Source organism: Telopea speciosissima, chromosome 6, assembly GCF_018873765.1.
Source record: "Telopea speciosissima isolate NSW1024214 ecotype Mountain lineage chromosome 6, Tspe_v1, whole genome shotgun sequence".
In the NCBI taxonomy this organism is placed as follows: Eukaryota; Viridiplantae; Streptophyta; class Magnoliopsida; order Proteales; family Proteaceae; genus Telopea; species Telopea speciosissima.
Window position 1 is genome coordinate 42816742 of NC_057921.1, and position 26471 is coordinate 42843212.

General features: G+C 38.9%; 1 protein-coding gene across 2 annotated transcripts in view; it reads right to left on the reverse strand.

Moving 5' to 3' along the window:
* LOC122663579 overlaps nucleotides 1–24208 on the reverse strand; it is a 52043-nt gene extending 27835 nt beyond the window's left edge. For both annotated transcript variants that reach the window (XM_043859163.1, XM_043859164.1), the window contains exons 1-9: nucleotides 24038–24208; nucleotides 21195–21387; nucleotides 21011–21096; nucleotides 20631–20715; nucleotides 8583–8661; nucleotides 8293–8423; nucleotides 8054–8140; nucleotides 7781–7893; nucleotides 5953–6083 (exon numbers count right to left, since the gene is read on the reverse strand). In XM_043859163.1, the coding sequence (XP_043715098.1) occupies nucleotides 5953–6083; nucleotides 7781–7893; nucleotides 8054–8140; nucleotides 8293–8423; nucleotides 8583–8661; nucleotides 20631–20715; nucleotides 21011–21096; nucleotides 21195–21387; nucleotides 24038–24096 (964 nt within the window). In that variant the 5' untranslated portion in view covers nucleotides 24097–24208. The remainder of the gene's footprint in view (nucleotides 1–5952; nucleotides 6084–7780; nucleotides 7894–8053; nucleotides 8141–8292; nucleotides 8424–8582; nucleotides 8662–20630; nucleotides 20716–21010; nucleotides 21097–21194; nucleotides 21388–24037) is intronic.
* Between the last annotated feature and the right edge of the window lie 2263 nt (nucleotides 24209–26471).

The following is a 26471-nucleotide window of genomic DNA, read 5'->3' on the forward strand; positions in this document are numbered from 1 at the left end:
AAGAAGAACTCGCCTCGAGTATAGGCGAGTATAGGTTTCGACCTGCCAAATTTCTGAGTTGGGTCGAAATCTCGACGAGTTGGGGTAATTTTTTTTCCCAACTCGAAGGCTGATTTCGGTGGGTTTTTAGACCTAGTTTCGGTCTGAAACTTGGTACTCAGCCTATTTTAGATCATTTAAACACAATGGCACTATCAGATTTTGCAAAAACAAAGTCCAAATAGGAGTTCACTTTGGACCCTAGGTTGGTAGGGGTCAAACTCAGAAAAATTGTTTACCTTTCAAAAAATCTTCAAATTTGAGATGAAGAATCACATATATGATGCAAATCCTTCAGTTTTGTAGTTGAATATAGTCTCCAAAAGGAAGTATGTTGAAATCCATGTGCAAAATGAGGCAGCAGCAGCTCACAGGGGAAAAAAAGGGTTGAAATCTGGAACTCGATAGAGAACTCGCGAGATCTGTTGAGTTCTGGAAGTATTTAAAGGAAAAATGGGTCAGGTCGAGATCTCGACTCAACTGAGATGGTGTAGTTTTTTAACTCGCATATCATCTCGTCTCGACCATTTCAAAAACCGAGATCTCACGAGTTCTTCTTCCATGATTGGATTAAACACCAATCCCACCAACCTTGATCAAACACAGGACAAAAATCTTCAATGGAGAAGAAGAGTAGCAAAAAGCTTTTCATTAATATCAAAATTCGTGTTCAATGCTTGCCCCCTTCACAACCTTATATAAAAGACTCAAAAATAGACTCCTACACTGAGGCCTAACACAATTCTTAACCTATTAGGTAACTTAAACTGACTAGGGAACTGAAATAGATTCAAAACAGAGTCCTAGTCCAGCCCCACTAAACACTTAAAAGAAAACTACTAAAATCACTTAAATTGAACCATTGGTTAAACCGGTTCAATTTATGACCAAAAACTCCAAAATAAAACTAAGTATGGAACTAAAACAACTAATCTCGTATGCAACCTAATTACCCATACTTTAGGTCCGTAAAAGTGACCTATTACATTGAAAACCCATGGGATCAAAGGCCCAACATGTATATAACCTAACCCTAGACTAATTCCCATCAAAATAAGCCTCTTTTGGTGATGTATCAGCATCACTAACAAAGGAGCAGGTAGACTGGGTTTGTATATTGGCTCTTATCCTATGGCCTAGTCCCTTTTCAGGTGCTGGCCTTCAGGCCTTGTTGTTGTTGTATACTACGATACACTCTATATCCTTTAAGAATTGATTTCGCATTGCATTTATGGGGGCAAGACTTGTTATACATGAAGATTAACAATACTTTTGTCCTTTCGTTCAGGATTTAATTTAGTTTCATTCATAAATTCTTCAAAGGTTTCTCATGCCCTTGGCATTTTACTAATGGCATAAAAAAGAGTATTTTAGTCCTCTCAAGGTTTTCCTCTTTTTCCCCTTCGTTTTTTTTTTTTTTTTTTTTTTTGGTGGGAGGGAGCCAGTAAGTTTTAACAGCAAAAATTTGCAGCTTGTACCGCTCACTCAAGCACCAGCTGAAGCAGCCATTTCAACCTAGTTGCAGCACGTGGAAAAAGAAGCTCATAGGAGATGAAACTTGGTCTTATGACTATGTTGATTCAGATATTGGGATATTGCTAGTCATTTTTCATCTGTTATCAGTTTTGGTCAGGTAAAGGAGACCAAACTTTGGGAAGATAAAGTAAATTGCTTTTTTTTTTTTTGTGTGTGATCTTTAAGAGATTAAAAAAAAATTAGTAAATAAACAAAAGGCAAAAAAATGAAAAATCCTTCTAAAGTAACATTTGCTTCAGATGAATAACCAGGACTAAATACAATTTATTATACAGATTGAATGTTTTTTTCCATTACACTTCTTGAGGTCAACTCAACTTAATTAAGCCTTTTCCTAACTAAGGGGTTGGCTATACGAATCCTGTTTTGCTATTCAACTCCGGAAACTGTCACTCTTACTGGGGTATTCAACAGCCTCCATTTACATGCCCTAACCTCAAACGAGTCTCCTTCAACTTTTCACCAATCAGGGCTACCCCTTACTAACTTCTAATCTGTTCAACTAATTTTCTCTTCTAGTTTTGCCACTCATTCAACTTAACATTGCTATTTCAGCTTTACTAAAATACCTTCCTATGTCGCCAACACTTGGCTCCATAAAACATCACTGATCCTATGGCTGTACTATAAAATTTGACTTTGACTTTGAATGGAATGTCTCGATCACATACAACTTCCAAAGCACTCCTGGTAACTCACCCTGCTTTAAGTGTATGAGCAACATCTTCCCCAATTTCCCTTCTTTATTTACAATGGAAACTAAAAATCTAAAGGGTGTGTCAGTTTGTAACCAATAAGGTTACAAACAAAAGTTGTAACCTTACTTTGTCCGCCCCCTGACCTGGCATAATTTCACAATGACAGTTCAGATTTTATTACTCTCTCCCTCTCCCTAGTATAATGTGTTTTCACTTGGATTGAGGAGACCTGGCATAATTTCACAATGACAGTTCAGATTTTATTACTCTCTCTCTCTCTCTCCTGACATTGTCTCCTTGACCTCTTCTCTGACAGAATCAACGGGATACAGGAGTTAGGGGGAGGGGTGCTGCACGAGATCACGGGAGAGACAATGAGAGGCAGAGGGGGCAGAGAGCAGAGGGTAGGGGCACAGAGCAGAGGGTAGGGGCACAGAGCAGAGAGCAGGGCAGAGGCAGAGGGCACACACACGAAGCATAGCAGCGGAGGCAGAGGACGCAGTCCAGACTTCAACTTTTGAATCACCTCCTTCTGCACTAACACTCACAGACTGTTCAGCTCTTACCACTAACAGTCTCAGAAGCAGCTCGACCACCCGAAGTCGATGAATTCTCACTGGTTCCTTGCTGATCGTGTATTTCATGATGCGGAACTTCATCCATTACTTCCTCATAGCCCCATCTCCCAACCAGAGTCTTTACACTGAAAATTAGCTTTATTTCTCTCATGAACTCAGCTCCATCACTAGAATTGTAGCTCCAATGATTTTTTCCATTAACATCACATACTAACAATAACAAAATCAGATGCAGATGAATTGATTCCAACTCATCGATCCACTCCTACAAATTTCCGAACTCCAAAGTCTCAATTCCTTTATAACAGTTCTAAGAGATGAATGTCAAAACGAACAACCGAGATATCAAAATAAATTATGATAGTGCCCTCCACCTGTTCCCCAGGGCTGCTCTCACCTTTCGCGATCCCGTGGTGCCTCCCTCCTCCCACCACGATCTCCCACTGTCCCCTGTCCGTGAACTCCATTGCTGCCCATCCCCGCTACCCCCTGCCATGTGTATCCACCACCACTACCACTACAGTAACCACCACCTCAACTTCCCCTGCCACACTCTCCACCATATCCTCTAAGTTGTGTGTGTAAGACAGACTGGTTTAATGGAGATTTTTGGGGTGTCTTCACATGTATTGGCATGGCAGCAGAGTAGACTCACTCAAAGGTATTGAAGAGATGTCTCGTGGCTGCTTGAGTTTCACAGAAAAAACAAAAAAGAGATCAGAGGCACCTCAGCTGTGGCCAAAGGCAAAGAAAAGAGGTTACAAGATGTAAAGAGTTGAGGATTCTCGGCTTGGGGGAATGTCCCACCGAGAATATGTTTCCAAGTTTAGGAGTGTTTGTATTCCTAAATTAGTAGTTTAGTGATAGTAGGATTAGTGTTTAGAGTCCTAGTCGATTTATTCTTTTCCTTTCCTACCTATCTTATGTTTCTATAGTTGGATTATAAATATACTCAACCCCAGCAATAGAAGACACACTGATTCTATCGCTGGGTTGCTTCTTCTCCACTATTTTGTCTGTCTTCTCTTTAGTCTTCTCTGTATTCTATTTAGTTCTCTACACAGCAACACATGAGTCGGTTGTAACCGGTTAAATTTCTAACAGATTTTCCCAAGTCTAAAACTATCATTCTAGGGCATCTCCCTATCATCAGTCCTAACCAAATCATGTCATTGTTACATATTCGTCGTAAAATAAGCATTCTTGGCCATTTGCTTTTCTTTATTTTTCCTGTGAGTGTGAAGCAATGTATGCGTTTTGGTCCATTTCACCTTTTTTAAAAGTTAAAGGTGAACCAACAGATACTTTTGATAGATCACTTTGTGACTCCACATTCAACAACACAAGTATTCAGCTGTTCAGGGCTGAAAACGTTTGTTGCATATCCAAAACAAATGCTGGTTGTAGGGATAGTTGTCAAGGTAATAAGGCAACCAAAGGCGGTGACCGACAAACCTGAGGGAATGGGGCCAAATTTCCCAATGCACAGCATATTTGCCATATTTATGTCAATTTCAGGTATGCGTTCACTGTCTGGTCACCTTGACACTCAAGGCAACCAGTAGCCCAGGGCATAAAAGGTTGTCTTGTCACCTAGGTGAGACTTTGACAACTATGGTTGGGAGTTGGAACTATCTCAGGGACATTTCAGGAAACATGAGAACACAGCTTGACATTCAGTTCCTAACATAGTAACAAAACTTGTTATATTTCGGTCGAGATCTCGAGAATTTCGAGTATCTCGACCTTCTCGAAACGAAATGCAATATTTCAACCGATATTTCGGTCATTTCGTGAAATATCGGCAAGATGTTACAAAGTCACACTATAAATATACAATGTCTCGTGACTCTCAATCAAAATTTCTACCGAGAGCGCACAAGACTGCATTTTTTTGAGTTTTGGTCCTTTTTGCTTCATTCTTCACTCATTTTTGGTGATTTTTGGTTTGTTCTTCGAATCTTCGCCGCATCTACGCCAGAAGCACTTGGAAAACACAGGATTGAATCTTCTTAACACATCTGCGAAGCCTTTCCACTATTTCAGGTAAAACCATTTTCTCCAAAAATGTTTTTTTGAGAAAAAAAACATGAACCAGACATGTTTGTTTGTGATGAAATTAATATATGTTAGACACCGGAGGCCGATCTACAACCTCACGGTGTTGAAATTTTTTTTCTGTATATAAATATTTTTTTATTTTTTAGCTTCAAAATTTTGATTTTCATACAACAAAAATCTTGAAAAAAATAGGGTTATGTACATTGTATGGTGATCAATTAAATATATATTAGACACCATTGGCAGCGTAATTATTATTAAAATATTTGTAAACATTTAAGTCACTTGATGTTACTTAACTTGTATTGAGAATTTGGGATATTGATATCATCTTGTTATTGACTTATTGTACTTAATATTATGACTTACGTTATGAGTCATTGACTTTATGTTTCCAAATGAATTTACTTGTTTAAATTGCTTATTAATTATTAATTTATTATGTCTTCTAGTACTTAAAGTCTTAAACAATGTGTATGTGTAATTAACTAAGTTATACATTAGGATTCGACCATATACTGCCAATTAATGGTGCAAATCCAAAACACCACTTTGGGTGACTATTTTTGTAATTTGAACATTTACATGTGTTTATATAGCCTAAAATAGGGTTTCCATGAAGTTTCAGGCCTTAACTTGGCCTAAAACCCACCGAAATGACCTACCCAAACCTTGCAGAAAAAGTACAATATTTCGACCGAAATTTCGGATATTTTTGTCAGACCGAAATACCGAAATGAAACAAGATTTTAAACCTTGGTTCCTAAGACATTGGTTCCAATGATGTTAGTACTTTTTTTCTTTCTTCGTTTTTAATATGAAAGAAGGATGAGTTTTATTCAGAGAAAAAAAAAAAGCCTCTATGCTACAAAAGGCCCAAAGAGTACAGAGAGAATGAGACTATACAGTATTTAATTCTTTAAGACAATATATAAAATTAATGGCCCTATTGAAACTTCAGAAAGTTATTGCAACATCATGACACATCTGTGAACACGATGATAAAGAAACACAAGGAAGCCAATGTATTCGGTACATACCAAAGCCTAATATTGTGGAGCAAACCAGGAAACCTTGTAGACAAAAGTCCATCTTGTATACAATCTCCATAATAATGATGCATCCAGCAGCTACTGCCAAATGCCTTGGAGAAGAAAAAACCATATGCAATCTACAAAGGGATAAAATCTGCATCATCCATCCATGTTCTCTAATATGAATATATGATATCATATCAAATGAGATATACCAAAAATTAAATCATGCATAAAACATATGTCGACAATCTGCAGTCTAGACATATGCTGCATTGATTGTCCATGTAACTGAAAAATATATATTTACTAACATTCTCTTCTCAGAAAGGAAAAATTAACTCATATGGCTTTAGAACAAATATGGGCCTCAAATGAAAGAACGGGTCTTCGCAGGATCCCAATCAAGCTGGAAGGAAAATTTTGTGTTCAGGGACTTTTCCACAGTGTATCTGTACAGGTTTTTTCTTCTTTTTTTTTCCCCCTGTAATCTGTATAAGGTCTACAAAATTATAAGTATTGATTAGTTCGAGAATTCATCTAATAATCTTCGACTTTTTATTAATAAATCCATATGTTCTAAAAATGGTGTCGTCTAATGCAGATACATTTTAGATCACTTCATATATACTCTTAAAAATATATCGTATTTAGGGAATTAAAATAGCATAGTTAAAATGTTTTTCCGTTAAATACTTACGAAATATATGAAATGATAGATGTAATCAAGATACTTCTTAGGGTAAGATTGGAACAACTGTTTGTAGTCATATTATATGAGATTGACTTAAAAAAGGGCATACCCAGTGCACGAGGCTACCGCCACTACAAGGTTTGAGGAGGATCATAATGTATGCAGCCTTACCCCTGCTTCGCGGAGAGGCTGTTTCCCGACTCGAACCCACGACCACTAGGTCATAATGGAGCAACCTTACCGTTGCGTCAGATCGCCCATTATATGAGACTGGCTTAATACTGCCAAAAATCCAACTCTTTGGAACAAAGTCACATCAATTCCAAATGGGAAGATGGTGACTTTAAGCCAAACCATAACATCAAATATTTGCCCACTACAACTTCATGAAGATGTTTGTGTCACAAGATAACTATTAAATAAGCAATTTAGAGATGTGGCTTTGAAAGCAATAAAATATGGTACATGCACCTCACCAAGTAGGTTGCTAATCTAAATAGGATAACTAAATCCAAATGACTGTATTAACACCATAAAGTATGTATATGTCACAGTTCATTATTTCCTGATATACCAAGCATATTCCATAATCTTCACTTGGTTTTCTAGAATTCTTGAATTTTTCATCAGGAAATGTATGTTTGCACTTTGCACTAGCATCTATAATATTCTTTCCATCTCCAAGAGATAAAATCAGAAATGAACCATCAAATCCGTAAGCTGGAGCATCGATTGAAGTGCTAATTCAGTGCCTATATATGTTATGGGAAAAGTCTCTCTGAACATAAAGCATACTCTACACCTACTCACATTCTTGTTTTTTAATATTTCTCTCTGTAATAATATGAATAAAAAATATGTATGCCTGTAAGCGTAGGAATTGCGTTACGTTCAGAGAACCCTTTCCCATATGTTATAATAAGCAGTACTAGGATGTCAAGGATTATTAAATAGTTTTCTAAATTCTTTCTGACAAAAGAAATATGTTGTATTGAAAGAACATGCAGAAAAATACAAAGAAATGTGGCATGCGTTGAGCATGTGAAGAAACATGGTCATTCAAGAACAAGTAGCAACCCAAACTAAAAAATTTGTCCTGGCAACATCTTAAGAATCATAAAAAAATCTCATGCAAGTTACCTTTCCTCAGCAATATTGTCGATATAGAAAATTAAGATAATTCCAAATAGTATTGTGCTCAGATAAGCCCATGTTAGAAATGGTAACTCTGTGTTGCTCTCAGAAGGTGATCCCTGAAGTTACTCCAAGAAGGAACAAATGGAAACTATCAATTGGCAATCAGTAGAAAATAATATGAAGCTCTATGATATTATTGAGCAAAAAACTATAGACCTTCCAACTATAGTCGACCAAATTGAAATCCAAGAATAGAAGTTATAAAGTAAAACTTACTAATACTACGTCCCACATGGTGAAAGGAAACAAAAAGCACGTTGCAGAAGTGATGGTTATTGCATGAAGTCGCCTTTTAAGCTGATTCTAAAAGAAAAGAACAAAATCAGTTAGAAACTACAAACTATTAATTGGTATAATTCATGTATAAAAATCAGAATAAAAAAAAATGTTTCAAGATGTGAAAGCCTGACCCTAGTAAAAATTCTGGCCAACTTTCAATAGATGGACATCAATACCTTGAGTGAAACACGCCTTGCAATCACCCTCCTCAAAGCTGATAAGATTCCAGCAGTGATGGGAATTGCCAATTGTTTCATGCCTATCAATTTCTCTGTCTCAATCTCCACATCAACCCTATCTTTAAATGGTGTCTTCAAGTTAAGTTAATTGTCAATCCTCACCAAAATGCATAACAGAGATCAGACATTAAACTATGATTATATTCTAGGAGAAACCCATGATACTACTTTAACTGCTAGCATATAACATCTCTAAGCATCTCAAAAGTTCAATATCCCAAGGATATAGATTGGTGAGTATGTGTTCAAAGCCCATCCTTGAGATAGGAGGTAGAATGCTCCCACCATCGCAATTAGTCCACCCACCTGGTAAAATATAAAGAAATATCACACACAAGAGTGGAAGTTGACATCCATTTTATTTCTTTCCAATCAATCCTGTTGAAGGAGCCTTGCTGTCAGAAAACATCAGCTGGATATGTAGCATGTTCAAGCTTTTAAACATAACAGCTTTTAAACATAACAGCTTGTGTACTTGACTCTCTTTTTTTGGGTGCAGGACAAACATTATCAGTAGAAGAATACATACATATATAACCATTTGACAATATGCATAACTCAGCAATGCACTAGAATCTTTACAAAAGTTTAACTATGTGCTGCAAGCACAAAAATCCATTCTGTTATTAGAAATGGCACATTGAAATGGTTGAATAAACGTAATGATTTTAAGAAAGACTTATGGTCTTAATATAAGCCAATGAAACACACACATGCACACAGAATAACACTCTCTCTCAAATACACACTCACATGCACACAGAATAAGATACAAGCATTCAACCTGTGCAATGCACGGCATGAAGTTAATAAACATAATAACACATTACATAACCTACTTATGAGCAGTATAATTGCCACACACATGTAAAAAAAATTAGTAGCAAGAATAAAAGGGTGAAAAAAACAAAGGATCGACAATTTTTTATGGAGGAAAAGAAAACCCATGTGTCTAGTACTCTTCAAATTAAGGAAAACCTCTCGTAAAACTGTGTAGTTATTTGTTGCATCTAGTTAGAATTGAATAGTAATAGGTGCTAAATATGGACCTCTAATTTGATGGGTCCCACTCAAAGATTAAGGTAACAGAATAAATCCCTATTAGAATTAAATGGAAAATTCAGGGGAAGAAGAAGAAAAATAAAAATAAATCATTGTATAAAATATTTTTTTACATAAAGAGAAGGGAGGGGAGGGCTGCCATGAACTGGAGGTGGGAAGGAAATTACCAATAAGGACAAATATTAGAATATCGATAGAAAATTTTTTCAGAAGTAAATCTTATATATTTATATACTATAATATTAAGAGAATCAAGGTTCCTACTTTCAAGAATTGTATATTGTTAAAGTTCTGTCCTATTGGATTATCGTCCAGTAGTTTAGATAGTTCTCACGGTTTTTGGGTGGGGGGGGGGGGGGAGGGGGATGTCCCCACTGTGAGAAGTGTTAGTAGTTGTTAGTTTTTTCTTTTGTTAGTTTCCCACTTTAATTATGACTCTGTTTTGACATTATAAATAAACTTCTGTACCAGCGATAGAATTCATACTGAATCTATCACTGGGTTTGGTTCTTCTCTCTTCTCTTCTCTTCTCTCCTTGATCTTCTCTCCTATAGTCCTATCTTTGTGGCTGATTATTCGTTCTCTGCCCTGTTACATATATCATATGTGTGGAAGCCCATGTTCCCATTATGATGTAAACTACTCTATAGTATTGTTGAGATAACTATGCCTAGTCGTTATAGATAGGGACACTGAGTCATAGACGCCTTACTTACCTATTTTGTTTGGGGTAATTTCATTTTAATACAACTTACCTCTATCATTGATTGACAAGTTGAATCATTCCCCTAATCCTCTCTGATTCTCAACTTGGTATCAAAGCCCAAAACCCTAAAAAAGTTTATTTTCTTTTTCACCTCTAGTAGTTTTTTTCCCACAGCCCGTGGGGGCTCTAGCCTCCCTGGTCTAGCATGGTAGACTAACAACGCACCATGTCACGCTAACCCTACTAACCAATTGCGCCTCCTCACCACACCTTCTGCCACCTCTCTTCTCTAGTGAACATTGATCATTGCGGCCGCTGCCTCCGCCGTGCCTCTCCGCAGCCATTGCCCTTGTCGCGATCCCTCTGTCGCCGTACCTCACCGTTGTGACCTCTCCGTCACCGCACAGCCGCCACTGCCTCCAGTCGCGCCTCTGCCGCGACCCTTCTTCCTCCCTGCCGCGACCTCCTCTGGCCGCTGTATCATTCCGCGACATCCCTTAGTCGGTGCGCCCTTCACTGTGACTCCCCTGGTCGCTGTCCTACCCCGCCACGACCCTCTCTAGTTGTTGCGCCTCACCGCAACGGCTCTCTGTCGCCGCAGCCACCATCACCATTGTTGTGCCTTATCGCAACCCCCTAGTCGCTGCCCTCTATCACCACTTATCGCCACGACCCCCTAGTCATCACGCCTCACAGCAACGACTCCCTATCACCAGCGCTCCCGCCACTGCACTCAAACGTAACCCTTTTCGTTGCCCCCTATAGCCTCTGCGCCCAATTATCACCCCTTGGTCGCTGCCTCCTATCGCCGCGACCCCCTCGGTCATTGTGCCTTCCCGTTGCGGCCTCTTCGTCGCTGGCGTTGCCACTGCTTCTCTTTGTTGTTGCGCTTCTGTTTTAAATTTCTAATTCACTGACCCCATGTCTAAGGGAGCCAACAATGGTACCTCCTCTGGAGTTGCCGATGGACGTCCACTAGGTCGTTCAGGTACCCATGGCCACAATCTTTCTCTTCAACCGGGTCCTATCAAGTTGAACGGTTAGTACTATCTCACATAGTCTCACGCTTGCCTCCTCCCTATCCATAGGAAAAACTTCTCAAGTCTTATCTTTGGTGATACACCTAAGCCTACGGATCCTACTACTACTAACACCTTGTTAGCCAATAACGCCCTTGTTATGTCTTTCTTGCTCAATTCCATAGAGCCTACCATCAGTCCCAGTTTTGTGTTGCTCAATTTTGCCAAGGAACGGGAGATAGAGCATGTTTATGATTTCTTGACTGGTTTAAACCCTTATATGATCAAATCCGGGTGCAGATTCTAGGTCGCGACACTTTTCCATCATTACTTCAGACATATAATATGGTTCATCCGAAGATCATCGCCGCTCTATCATGATGCCTTCATTTGTTCCCATCCGGTCTACTCTTCTCGCTACTCCTTCTACACCACCTATTGTGGACATTTCTAAGGTTACCTCTTCCACACGTGAGTCGGTAAAATGTGATTATTGCGGTCGTCCACGTCATACCAAAGAGACCTGTTGGAAGCTCCATGGGCGCCCCAAGGGTAGGCGTAATAGTAAACAGGGCAATACCCATTTGCAGGCTCAGCTTTCCGAGACTCCTGACAATGCTTCTACAACTGCACCTTTCTCTCCGGATCAAATTCAGATGGCTGCTCTCCAACAAATGATGACACAGTTAGGCACTAGTTCTTCCTCCTCTCCTACCTCTAATCTTGCTCAATCAGGTAATTTCCAAGTTTCTTCTATTTCATGTCCCTTGTGGTTGCTTGACGCTGGTGCTACAGATCATATTACTACTAACTCAGAGGCTTTCTGTACCTACCTTCTTATGGTCAAGATAAGGTACGTGTTACCAATGGGTCTATGTCCTCCATCTCCAGTAAAGGTTCAGTGTCTTGTTCTCCCACAATTTCTCTCTTTTGTTCTTTTTGTCCCTAATTTGTGTGCTAATTTATTTTCTATTTATCGTTTAACTGTGGAATTAAATTGTTCTATTCACTTCTTTTCCACTCATTGCTTATTTCAAGATCTGGTGACGGGCGCAACAATTGGGTATGGTCGGGTCCATAATGAGCTTTACTACTTGGATTCTCCACCAACCATGTCTTCCCCGGTTTCAACTCATACTCTTTGTTTGGACAGCGCTCTCACTCAACTTCACCAATGGCACCATTGTCTGGGACACCCTTCTTTTCATATTTAACGTTCTATGTTTCCTGATTTAGTTAAACTTTGTGATTTGGAACAACTTAATGTGATGTATGTGAATTCACCAAACATACTAGATCTTCTTATCCCCTACTGATAATAAAAGTGATTTCCCGTTTTCCATTATTCATTTGGATTTACGGGGTACTTCTTGGACTGTTGATCGTAATGGATTTCATTGGTTTATTACTTTTATTGAGCACACGCCTCACATGGATTTATATCCTTCATAATAAATCTGATCTGTAACAGAGTTAAGCCTGTGAAATCAGATAATCGAAGAAGAGAAGAGAGGAAAGGGGAGCTGCTAAGAGATAGAATCAATACTCAGCAGCTCCCCCCCCCCACCCCAGTATTTATTTATAGTAACAAGAGAGTACATAAACAGATTCCTAATCCTACTAGGAATCAGAATTATAAATTAAAAAAGGAATCCTAATTAGACATCCCAATTACAATATCAACTAATATAGGAATCTTTTATTCAAATCAAGTTACACAATTAACACTCCCCCTCAAGCTGGAGCATACAGATAACCTAGCCCCAGCTTGGAACAACCTTTTCGAAAAGTAGACCAAACAATGGTTTAGTAAACATATCACCAAGCTGATTAGTAGACGAAACAAACGGAGTAGAAATCAACTTTTTCATAACAGCATCTCTCACAAAGTGACAATCAATGTTTCATGAGAGGACCAAACACACTGAAGTTGATTGTCACTTTGTGAGAGATGCTGTTATGAAAAAGTTTATTTCTACTCCGTTTGTTTCGTCTACTAATCAGCTTGGTGATATGTTTACTAAACCATTGTTTGGTCTACTTTTCGAAAAGGTTGTTCCAAGCTGGGGCTAGGTTATCTGTATGCTCCAGCTTGAGGGGGAGTGTTAATTGTGTAACTTGATTTGAATAAAAGATTCCTATATTAGTTGATATTGTAATTGGGATGTCTAATTAGGATTCCTTTTTTAATTTATAATTCTGATTCCTAGTAGGATTAGGAATCTGTTTATGTACTCTCTTGTTACTATAAATAAATATTGGGGTGGAGGGGGGGGGAGCTGCTGAGTATTGATTCTATCTCTTAGCAGCTCCCCTTTCTCTCCCTTTCCTCTCTTCTCTTCTTTGATTATCTGATTTCACAGGCTTAACTCTGTTACAGATCAGATTTATTATGAAGGACATAAATCCATGTGAGGCGTGTGCTCAATAAAAGTAATAAACCAATGAAATCCATTACGATCAACAGTCCGAGAAGTACCCCGTAAATCCAAATGAATAATGGAAAACGGGAAATCACTTTTATTATCAGTAGGGGATAAGAAGATCTAGTATGTTTGGTGAATTCGCATACATCAAATTAAGTTGTTTAATTAAATTGTTCTATTCACTTCTTTTCCAGTCATTGCTTATTTCAGGATCTGGTGACGGGCGCAACAATTGGGTATGGTTGGGTCCGTGATGAGCTTTACTACTTGGATTCTCCACCAACCATGTCTTCCCCGGTTTTAACTCATACTCTTTGTTTGGGCAGCGCTCTCACTCAACTTCACCAATGGCACCATCGTCTGGGACACCCTTTTTTTCATATTTAACGTTCTATGTTTCCTGATTTAGTTAAACTTTGTGGTTTGGAACAACTTAATGTGATGGATGCGAATTCACCAAACATACTAGATCTTCTTATCCCCTACTGATAATAAAAGTGATTTCCCGTTTTCCATTATTCATTTGGATTTACGGGGTACTTCTCGGACTGTTGATCGTAATGGATTTCAATGGTTTATTACTTTTATTGAGCATACGTCACATGGATTTATCTCCTTCATAATAAATCTGATGTGTAATAGAGTTAAGCCTGTGAAATCAGATAATCGAAGAAGAGAAGAGAGGAAAGGGAGAGAAAGGGGAGCTGCTAAGAGACAGAATCAATACTCAGCAGCTCCCCCCCCCCCCAACCCCAGTATTTATTTATAGTAACAAGAGAGTACATAAACAAATTCCTAATCCTACTAGGAATCAGAATTATAAATTAAAAAAGGAATCCTAACTAGACATCCCAATTACAATATCAACTAATATAGGAATCTTTTATTCAAATCAAGTTACACAATTAACACTCCCCCTCAAGCTGGAGCATACAGATCACCTAGCCCCAGCTTGGAACAACCTTTTCGAAAAGTAGACCAAATAATGGTTTAGTAAACATTTCACCAAGCTGATTAGTAGATGAAACAAACAGAGTAGAAATCAACTTTTTTATAACAGCATCTCTCACAAAGTGACAATCAACTTCAATGTGTTTGGTCCTCTCATGAAACATTGGATTGCTTGCAATGTAAATAGCAGCTTGATTATCACAAAACATCTTCATAGGTTGAGTAACTGGAAATCCCAACTCCTGAAGTAACAATTTTAACCACATTAGCTCAGCTGTGGTATGAGCCATAGCTCGATATTCAGCCTCAGCGCTAGATTTAACCACAGTAGTTTGCTTCTTGCTTTTCCAAGTGACTATATTACCACCAACAAAGGTACAATATCTAGTAGTAGATTGTCTGTCACCATCAGCACCAGCCCAATCAGCATCAGAAAACCCTACCTGATCAACATTCTGATTGGGTCGATAGATAAACCCTTTACCAGGAGCACCTTTTAGGTATCGTAATATACGACAGATCGCATCCCAGTAAATTTGCTTTTGTGATTACATAAACTGACTGGTGACTCCAACAACAAAAGAAATATCAAGATGAGTAACAATTATATAGATAAGTTTTCCAACCAAACTTCTATACCGGTGTATATATTCAAAGTCTTCACTCTCGCTATAACCAAACTTTTGATGCGGATCCATGGGAGTATCTGATGTTGATACATCACCAAATGAAGCTTATTTTGATGGGAATAAGTTCAAGATTAGGTTATATACATGTTGGGTCTTTGGTCCCATGGGTTTTCAATGTAATAGGTCACTTTTATGGACCTAAAGTAGGGGTAAAGAGGTAGCATACGGGATTAACTTCTATACTTAATTTATTTTCATGTTTTAGTATTTTAAATTGAACCGTTCCAAAACTGGTTTGACCCATTGGTTCAATTTACGTGAATTGAGTCACCATTCTTTTATTGTTTCAATTATAAGTTGGGTCCACCCCTATCCACGAATTTGAGAGAGGTTGTGATGAGTAATTAGAGTCAGATAGGAGCTTTTAGACTCCTAGGCTGATTAGGACAACAGGCCTTTTGGCCAATATAAATAATAGAAATCGTGGGGGTGCTCATTTCCTCACAGATTTGAAAATTTTGCTTTTGCAAGCTGCTGCAACTTCTCTTCTCCTTTGAAGAATCGTCTTGTGTTTGATCAAGGCTGGTGGGATCAGTGTTTGATCCGAAGATACCTTGCAATGGGAAGCCTGGGTGGTTCGTTGGTGGAATTGTTGTGTGATCCAATCGACACCTTGTTGTGTGAAGCCCGGGTGGTTCTAGTAAAGTTTTTCTTCAAGTTCAAGTTCAAACTCAATTTTTATTCAAGTTCTACCTTCAAACAAGCTGCTGCCAGGATAATTTTGCAACTCCAGTAAGTTTGAAGCATTCCCCATCCCCCTTATTCTTCGTCTAATCCTCCACAGCCCCAACCCCAACTTTCCCCCTTTTGTTTTTAATTTTCCCATAACCTAAAACCTGCACAAATCAATCAACCATCAGATTCTGTCCATATTTGGACTGAATCTCTCCCACACCCTAAGGAGAGCTCGATCCAAGTCCTAGCCCAATCCCTTCATCCGAAACCCTAGATTCCCTCAATTTCCACTTCTCAAAAACCCGAAACCCTAAACCTAACTTGCTGCCCAATCAAGTTTACACACTTCCATCCATCAAAACATCTCGAGACCTTCACTAATAGACTTCCCTACATCAACTTGACATTACCCACGCATCATACCCTAACCCTACCTTCACCAAGACCTATTTTAGCCTAACCGATTTGAGTGTTCATAGCAGATCCTGGTTTACTGGCTCCTAGCTTGACTTTTCAAATCTAAGACTACATTAGTATCAACCGGTTTAGAAGCAAGCATTCTAGTCTCATACAAAAGGTCTAGCACATATTTTCTTTGTGATAGACTAATTCATTTTCTTACTTCGTAAAATTTCAATACCCAAAAAGTACTTAAGAGTTACGAGAACCTAGGTCTTTCATCTGAAAATGCTGATGAAGATAGGACTTGACTTGGGCAATATCAGATCCATCGTTGCCTGATATAATAATATGGAAGAAAGTTCTCTGCCCGGGAGTGTGGCCTACACCAGCACTCCCATGAGTCTATCTCTCTCCTCCCCATATGAAAAGACACCTCTGCCCCCTTGTTTTGAGGAGGAGAGAGATAGACACATGGGAGTGCTGGCGTAGGCCACACTTCCGGACAGAAAACTACTTCCCTAATAATATTTCATCTGAAAATGTTTTCTTTTGTTTTCAGTCATTCCATGCCATGATTCAAACTCAGTTCAATGCTACTGTCCGGGTTCTTCGCAATGATAATGGCACGGTATGGATCGATAGTAGGTTTCAGCAGTTGCTTAACATGGTATTCTCTCCCAAATCTCATGTGTTAAGACACCAGAACAAAACGGCATCCTGGAGCGCAAAAATAATCACCTTCTTGACGCGCATGCCCTGATGTTCACCACCAATGTCTCTAAAACCTTTTGGGGAGATGTTGTCCTTACTGCTGCCTACCCTATTAATCGGGTACCATCTAGTGTCCTTAACTTTAAGACACCAATTTCTTTCTCCCGGATCCCACTCTTGCTTCTTCTCTACGTCCTACGGTATTTGGTTGCGTTTGCTTTGCCCATAATTCTTCTCCTTCTCGATCCAAATTGGATCCTTGTGCTCTTCGTAGTGTTTTCCTTGGTTATTTGGCCTCTCAAAAGGGTTACAAATGTTATCACCCTCCTACCCATTGTCTTTATGTCACCATGGACGTCACGTTCCATGAGTCCGAACCGTATTTTACGTCACCTCTTCAGGGGGAGAATTTTGAGGAAGAGCTTCCTTTGGTTATTGATACGGTTCCAATTCAAGGGGAGCACATTGACCATGACCATCATAAGGGGGAGACTCCAGTTCAGCCTATACAGGATGTGATCACTTACACTCAGACTAGGTCCAAGAAAAAAGATCCCAATGCTGACCAACAATATCCCTCTGTGGCGCCTCCACCATCAGGTAATATCTCTCCTATACCTGATAATGTTCCTATTGCTCCTTTGGATGACAACCGTCATTGCTATTCGAAAAATGAATTTGTTCCTGTACTCAACACCCTATTTCCAATTTTGTTTCTTATGAATCTTTATCTCCTTCCTATCGTGAGTTTGTTTTATTGTTGTCTTCTGTGTCTATTCCACAGGACTACAAAGAGGCCATTACAAATCTGAAGTGGAAGGCTGCTATGCTAGAGGAAATGCAGAATGGTACCTCGGAACTTGTCCCTCATCCAAAGGGAAGAAATTAGTAGGGTGCAAATGGGTATTTAAAGTTAAGCAAAGGGCAGATAGAACCATCGAGGATACAAGGCATGCTTAATTTGCTTCACCCAAATGTATGGGATCAATTACCAAGAAATCTTTGTACCTTTTGCCAAGATGAATTCTGTCAAGGCTTTGTTATCATGTGCAGCTAACCTTGGGTGGAATCTTCAATAGTTAGATGTTAAGAATGTGTTCCTCAATGGGGGACCTTGAAGAAGAAGTCTACATGGACATACCTCCCGATTTTGCATCTTCATCTACTGCTGGCCGTGTATGCAATTTACAAAAATCCTTATACGGCCTCAAACAATCTCCCAGGGCATTTGGTCAATTTTTGAAAGCTATGCAGAAGTTTGGGTATCGACAGAGTCAAGCTAATCATACCTTGTTTGTCAAACAGAAGGATAGTCAGATTACTACCCTCATTGTCTATGTTGACGATATAGTGATTACTGGCAATAATGATGACGAAATCTCCAACCTAAAGGCACTATTGGCAAAGATTTTTGAAACTAAAGATTTAGGGCCTCTCCGATACTTCCTTGGGATTGAGGTTGCAAGATCCAGCAAAAGTTGTTATTTCCCAACAAAAGTATTTCTTAGGTCTTCACAATTGAGACTGGTATGCTTGGGTGCAAGCCTACAGATTCTCCCATTGAGGTTAACCATCAATTCAGCAGTGCAGTTGGTGAGTCTGTTGTAAGGAACAGTACCAAAGACTTGTTGGCTGGTTGATCTATTTGTCCCATACACGGCTTGATATTGCCTATGTTGTGGGTATTGTTAGCCGATTCCTCCATGATCCCCGGACATCACATCTTGAAGCTGTATACTGTATATTACAGTAGTTAAAGTCTGCTCCTAGGAAAGGTCTTCTTTTCTCTAATAATGGGCATTTGAAAGTTAGAAGCTTTCACTAATGCTGATTGATTGGGCTGGGTCTATTGATGATCGAAGATCCACCTCTGGGTATTGTTCTTTCCTCGGAGGCAACCTTGTTACATGGCGAAGCAAGAAGCAGTCGGTTGTGTCCCGCTCTAGTGTTGAAGTCAAGTATCGGGCAATGGCACAAGGGATTTGTCAGCTCATGTGGCTTAAGGGCCTTTTATGTGATCTAGGAGTAACTTTTGAAGACCCTATGCGCCTTTACTGTGATAATAAGGCTGCCATTAGTATTGCTGATAATCTAGTTCAGCATAACAGAACGAAGCACATTGAGATTGACAGGAACTTCATCAAAGAAAAGCTTGAGCAAGGGTTAATATGTGTTCCGTTTGTCAACTCTGCTAATCAACTAGTTGATGTGTTTACAAAGGGTTTGAATTGTAAGGTGTTTCATCCTCTTGTTTCCAAGTTGGGCATGTATGATATCTTTGCACCAACTTGAGGGGGAGTGTTGAGATAACTATGCCTAGTTGTCATAGACACCTTACTTATCTATTTTGTTTGGGTTGTAATTTCATTATAAATAAAACTGACCTCTGTCATTGATTGACAAGTCGAAACATTCCCCTAATCCTCTGATTCTCAACTAGTTAGCTTTAATATTTTTTATGGATTTAGAAATTAATTGAACCTTATCTAAATCAACTACTCACTCCCTCCCCCCCCCCCCCCCCTGTTTTTCAACTTTGTAGGATCCACGTTATGTTTTTTACTTTGTTAAACCCAACCCCTTCTTAGTTTCCCTTTTATGCCGCTATTATGTACTAGGATCAAATTTGGAATTCAACTAACCCTTACAATACACACTAGATAATTCATTTTATCCAAGTTGCCATTGTCTATCCAACAGATCTCACTCTCTCCCATAGTGACCAAGTGGTCACGGGTTCGAGTCTGGAAACAGCCTCTTTGCGCAAGCAAGGGTAAGGCTGCGTACATTAGTACCTTCCCCAGACCCCGCAGTGGCGGAGCCTCATACATTGGGTACACCCTTTTTATTTTCCTATCCCTCTCCTGCCCCCCCTCCCCTCTCTCTCTCTCTCTCTCTCTCTCTCTCACCAATTTAAATACATCTCTCTATCTCCCTCTCTAGGAGGGAGGAATTTTCCTTGAAAGAGATTTTGTGACTATTTACTGTTTGATTTATTAAAAACTTTAAAATTTTGAAAAGTTTAGATAACTAAAATTATTTTTTTTAAATATTTTAATTGTTAAAATTTAACTAAAAAAACATGGTGCAAGCATTGGGGGTGTAAGAGTACCTGTGTGGGTGGACGAGTATATGAGAGAGAGACAGAGAGAGAGAGATAGTTAGGATTCTGTTGAGAAAAGAATTCCTGGAAAAGAGGGAGTGAATTTTCTTTCCTAAAAGAAGGGATCGTTTAATTTAATTAAAAAAATTGAGTAATCAATGGGAATTCTCTAATTTAAAAATTTTTTATCTTTGAAAATTAAATCCCAAAAACTAGGTGCAAGCAAGGACCTGTTCCTTTTACCATATAGAATAGATGAGTTGGAACACTGGCTCCAATTATGAGATTCGCATATGGAGCAGTTTAGAGTGATGCAATAACACTTACATAGCTATATGGAAACACAGTACCACAAAGAAATTCATATCCAAAAATCAAACTTCAGTAATCACAAAGACATCGTGATGACTGATAAGAAACTGAGCATACTGCACCTAAGCAATGTGAATAATGCAGCTACTGGTATCCAACAGAGGAGTAGTCAATAGAATTAAGCAGCAAGAAATCACGAGGCTTATCTTACAACACTACCTTTTTCCAAATGAAACCCCTCCGTCCATACAGTAATGCAGATAAAACTCCTAGAACAGCGCCAGCATACTCTGCCATTATAGCTCTGAAGTTTAATAAGAAACAGAATCAATCACAACTCACAAGATGTACTATTATGCAACTGGAAAGGGGGGAGGGGGAGGGTTGTAATCGGGGAATAAAAAGGAAACGACAAAAGAGTCCCAGAATTATATTTGTAGTGGCCTCTAATTATAACAATTTATCTCTATCAGATGAGAACAATTTCAGCACGGCCAGTTTACCAAATTGCAAAAAATGGCTTTTAAAAACAAATATCTTATATTATGCAACAGATACTAATATTTGAATCTTATCTAAAGAGGTATAGTAAAATGTACCTAAGGGGGCCACATGATTTGAGGCCCTTTCCCCACAAGATGAAGTATAATGCCATTATTCCACCATTGATTATAGATGGTACAACCTGCAATTCAATTTCTGTCACACAAATGTATAATAGCAGGATAGAATAAACTTTTCTCTCATGTTTCTTTTCCTATGAGAAGTAAGAAGAAAGTCAACCTGTGTATTGGAGAGTGGTCTGCCTTTCCAAGGCCTTTGCAATGCTAAAAACAGAATGGAAGATGGCACCAGACAACTGAAGATAAAACCTACAACTGAAGCTCCTTGTTGAGACAAATAATGGTGCATTGAGTAAACCGACCATATTCTCATAAAATTGCCCATAAAATGGATAATCTGCAATGGAGTGTGCCTACACAAGTACAGGAAACTCAGCATTATGTTGGTGCAGCTTGAGCTAGCAAGGCAATGCAGTAAAGATACCAATACATATTCATTCCCTGGTCCTTTCGAACCAGATATTTCAAAACCTGCTGGAATTGAAAAAGAAAATTCCTGCCCACCCACCTTTCTATGCTGTTTCTTAGCTTTGCTTGTTTATGGTTGTAAAGTGCTGCTCAAGCTGAGCTAACTACAGGTCCGAATGAACTGGGACACCCAGACCTTTCTTATGCGGAAGCAAAAAACCTCCGCCAAGGTTCATACCACCAGAATTGACCAACATTTCACTATTTGACCGTATCATTGCATGAATTGACCATCCCTTCATTACTTGACCATATTCTCATTATTCAACCATCACCACTAGAACCTCTCTATCATAAGTCTATCCTCAATCCGCCCATAATCGGAAATCAAAAACCCCGTCCACACCAAGGGTAATTTCTCAGAATTATCATATTGCTTTGTAATTATCATTGAAGAATGAATACAGAAGTAAAGACGATTGCTAGATAAATGAGTTATCTTATGGTTAAATGGGATGCAAGCAGGACTATGGAATCACTGAAAAAAGATAAGTTCCAACTCAGAGATGTGGCAGTATATTCTATAGTTCACTGAAAAGTAGGACTGGCAATTAGCATTTTCTGACTAGCTTGACAATGACTAAACCAGAACCAAGTCAAACGATTCACTAAAAAATAAAATGAATCATTCATCCAAGCCAACACTGAACTGCAAGAAGGGTAACCAAAACATTAATGGACAAACTGAAAAATAATTAACTTCAACTTGCCCAATCAAAATCAAACACGAAACAATTAAGCTAAAAGACTAATCCATTAAAAGTTGGCTACACTACAACAACAACAACAACAACAAACTCAGCCTTAATGAAGAGATGGAAAAACAAGGTAGGGAACACTGAGGGCTAAACAAAAAGAGGGAATGAAGAGATGAGAAATGGAAAATGGCAAATGAAAGATGAAAGGTGAAAGTAAGAGGAAAGAGGCACAGCCCAGCAAGTCAGGAGAATCTCAACTAAATGGGGTTTGCAACATGAATCGTTGCCCTCCAATAGGCTCTATCCGAGGTCATACTTGGAACAAGACCTAGACTATGCAAGTCCTTCCTCACAACTTCTCCTATGGTCATTTTAGGCTTGCCCCTAGCTTTTTTAACTCCTTCAATCGGGATCATATCACTCCTCCTAACTGGGGCGTCCTTAGGCCTCCGTTGAACATGACCATACCACCTCAAATGACTCTCTCGGAGTTTGTCATTGATCAAGGCAACTCCCAAGTCAGCTCTAATACGTTCATTCCTTACTTTATCTTTCCTAATTTTTCCGCACATCCTCATATCTGCTACACATAGCTTCTCAATATGACACTTCTTAATTACCCAACATTTTGCCCCATACATCATTGCCGATTGTGCCATAGTCCTATAGAACTTTCCTTTAAGCTTTAAAGGAATATGTCGGTCACACAGCACTCCAAACGCATCTCTACTTCATCCATCCCACTTTAATTCTCTATGAGACATCATCCTTTATGTCATCTTCTTTATTTATGATTGACCCCAGATATCTAAAATAGTCACTTTGTGGTATCTCTTTTTCCTCAATTCGCACCATGTTGGTATCCCTCATAGTATGACTAAAATTACACATCATATACTCCAACTTCATTCTACTAATCTTAAAGCCTCTTGTTGGCTACACTGCGTCTACTAAACCATGAGAAACTGAGACAAGATTCAATGCCACCACCATCAAAACTAAGGGATGACCTATGTGCTTCAATAAAAGAAGACAGTTCTCCTCAAACACAAATTAACCACATATCACAAAGTTTCCTACTGTAAGAAATTCCTATTATGACTCATCACTAATTTAGACATAAAATTCTAATTGTTGCATGTGTTTCATTTTAACTACAGTTTACTCCAACTTTCAAGGTTATTATGGTAACTTAACAGCCATCGACCATCCTTCGTTCATAAATGTGGCCAAGGATCCTCTCAAATTCGTGTGAGGAAAAACAAACAATCATTGCTTCCATTACTAGATGCTATCACTTCATCCTTTATGGAGACACAACAAAGCTCCCAGATTTGCATTCTATTGACAGTTCTTCCAACTGGTATGGTTACTTGAACAATTGCATAAGTTAATAAAATTATAGGTTTCAAATCACAATTGTGGCAGTGAGATTTACAACAAATCAATAATCATGTGAATGCAGTAACTAATTAGAATGTTCAAAAGATTTCTCTTTTCAATACTAAACAAGAGACATCACTCTCCATACTACGAGAAGGAGAATTCTTCAGCTAAAACCTCCCAAGGAGTTCAACATTGTCACAGATACCGCAGTTCACCCTATGTTTCAACGAACAAAAGCAAAAGAAGAATCAACAAATTACAGAACAAACACAACCAGAACCAGTGACCTACCAATGTGCTAAACTCCCGCAAAGATTAGGAGCAGAAAGTCGAAAAAAACATAAGATTTATAAAATGAACCCCAAAACCTACGGTCGCTTTGTGGAGTTCAGATCACTTAGGGTTCCAATCCATGAATCAAAAAACGAACCAGAAATTATTCATCTCTTACCTCAATGAAGCAGAACGAGAAGCTCCTCGATCTTCAGAAGCCTGCTTTGAAGACATCATCTTTGGAATTCCTCAATTGGAGTTGGCCTTATTGGTTATCGATTTACGTATTTAGAAAGGTTCGAATTGGTAAGAACTTCTATTTCACTTCTTTCTTCGCATTGAAGTTGAAGTTCTGAATCTTTTCTTTACCAACAAGTTGAAGTTCTAAATTCTAATCTTTGAATTTCCTTGAAATAAACATCATTTTATTTAAATGAATAAAAAATTGAAGTTGAAACTTGAAAATCCCCGTGAGAAGAAAATGAAACCTGTCACTCAAGAGTGAAGACCATGGTTCGTAATATCAGTATCGGGATTGGATCGGTTTTCGCACAAAATCCGGCCAACTATGATGCATTTGTCTCTGTTTTTTCGTAAAAGAAAATTAGGGCTGCAAACGGGTTGGGTCGGGTTCGGCTGGGCATTTTAAAACCTCAGCCCAATCCTGAGTCCACTTAGTTGGGCTCAGGCCTGGCCCAACCTTGACCCGCTCTTAAGGTTGGGCCAGGCTGATCTTAATTGGTCCTGACCATGGAGGAATGGGAGATTCATGGGCTGGTTAGGTTGGGAAGAAAAAATAGAATAAAAAAAGAAAGAAGAAGAAGATAGGGTCGGGTTGAGCCGGGCTAGGCTTAGCCCAGGGCCTCAACCCTAACCTGGCCTGGCCCTAACTAAGGGTCTGAAATTCTCAACCTTGACCCACCCTCAGGGTCAGGGTATCTCAACACAAGCCCTGCTTCAAGCTCAGGATGGTTCGGGCCGTCAGGGCTAAACTTGCACCCCTAAAAAAATTACCTTTTTACTCTTGTCTGTATAGGTGCGTCGGATCAGTCTAGCTCGGCCAATATCCGATCCAAGATGTTCAACCGATTTTAGTATTCTTAATTGAAACCAACAACAAGAGGGTTTTATGCATAAAATCCCTGGAAGGTTAGGTTTAGGTTTTGCTCTATTCTGGGAAAGACTTAATGATGTCAAGCATTGGCAAATTCCTGGGTAATGTGACTTTCTCCGAGAGCAAGGACTTATCTCAGTCATCTTTATGTTATGGTTGCTTCTAATCACATACCAATTCTGGTCCGTTTCTCTTCTTATGAAAACCCACAGCGGAGACAGTTTTACTTTGAGTCAAACTGGGTTGGTCACCCAGACGATCTTACTTGTGAAATGAACCATTTTAGGACAATTAATTTGCGCATGGTTATGTATAGAATCATTGCAAAATGTTTAGTTAATCATCTCAACCCTATTTTAAATTCTCTTACGAGTTATTTTCAAAGTACTTTCATCCTTTCTCGAGCAATTTCTGATAATGTATATGTTGCGCATGAAATTCTTCTTATGAACTTATGGCCATGAAGCTAGACTTGTGTAAGCTATGATAAAATAGAATGGCGCTTCTTTTTTTTTTTTATACTTTAGAGAAACTGTTTTTTTAAATAGTCTCATTCAACTTGGATCAATTGGGTTCTTCAATGTGCGTCAACTGTATCGTTTCATATAAAACTAGCGGAGCCCTCTTAACCCTTACCTTTTCATAATTTGTCAACAAAAAGCTTTTTCTTCTATGTTACTCAAAGCTGAACAAAGTAAGATTATCTCTGGTATCAAAAGGATAGTTGGAGTTGTGAAAGTTTATTTGGAATCTAAAGCTTGTGCCTAAGATCAAAATGTTTATTTGAAAATGTTGTTCCAGTGCCATAACAGTCAAACATCTTTTGTTTAAAAGGAAATTAGGCTCTAAGACTATTTGTCCCCCTTGCTGTAGTGCTGAAGAGACCATTATCCATGCTCTCTTCCATGGTCCAGCAACCTTGTGCTTAAACCCTAAACCCTAACAATTAGCTCTATGGATTTTCACATTGTTTGGTATGTTGTTTTTTGGCAGATCTGGAAGGCTAGAAACAATGTAATCTTTAATTTTGTAAATCCTAGTCTCTCTAGTACCATGACAACAATTGTTGTGTCTATACATGAAGGGTGTATTGTGTGAATGATCAGATTTCTTCTATCTCTAGGGTGGTTGTAGTTACAGAGAAGGGGAGGAGTGGGTCAAGTATTGGGGGTAGGGAAGAGGGAGGTGGGGGTTACTTATGGGAAGTCAAGGCAAGGAGGGGAGAGGGAGCTAGGGGGTAGCCAAAGCCAGTGAGGGAGGTGGAGTCTAGGACAGAGAGGAAATAAATAGGAAGAGTTGGAGGGGAGAGGAAGGGGAGGGAGAGTCTAAGACACCAGACTACGATAACAACGATGGATCATGGATGTTGCATCGACAATGGAAACGAATGGTTGATATATATTCTATTCATCCTATGGTTAATATGGTGCTAGTATATAAGATTATATCGTATCAAAACTCAATTTTCCTGTTTTAATCTGTGCAGGATACCATACAC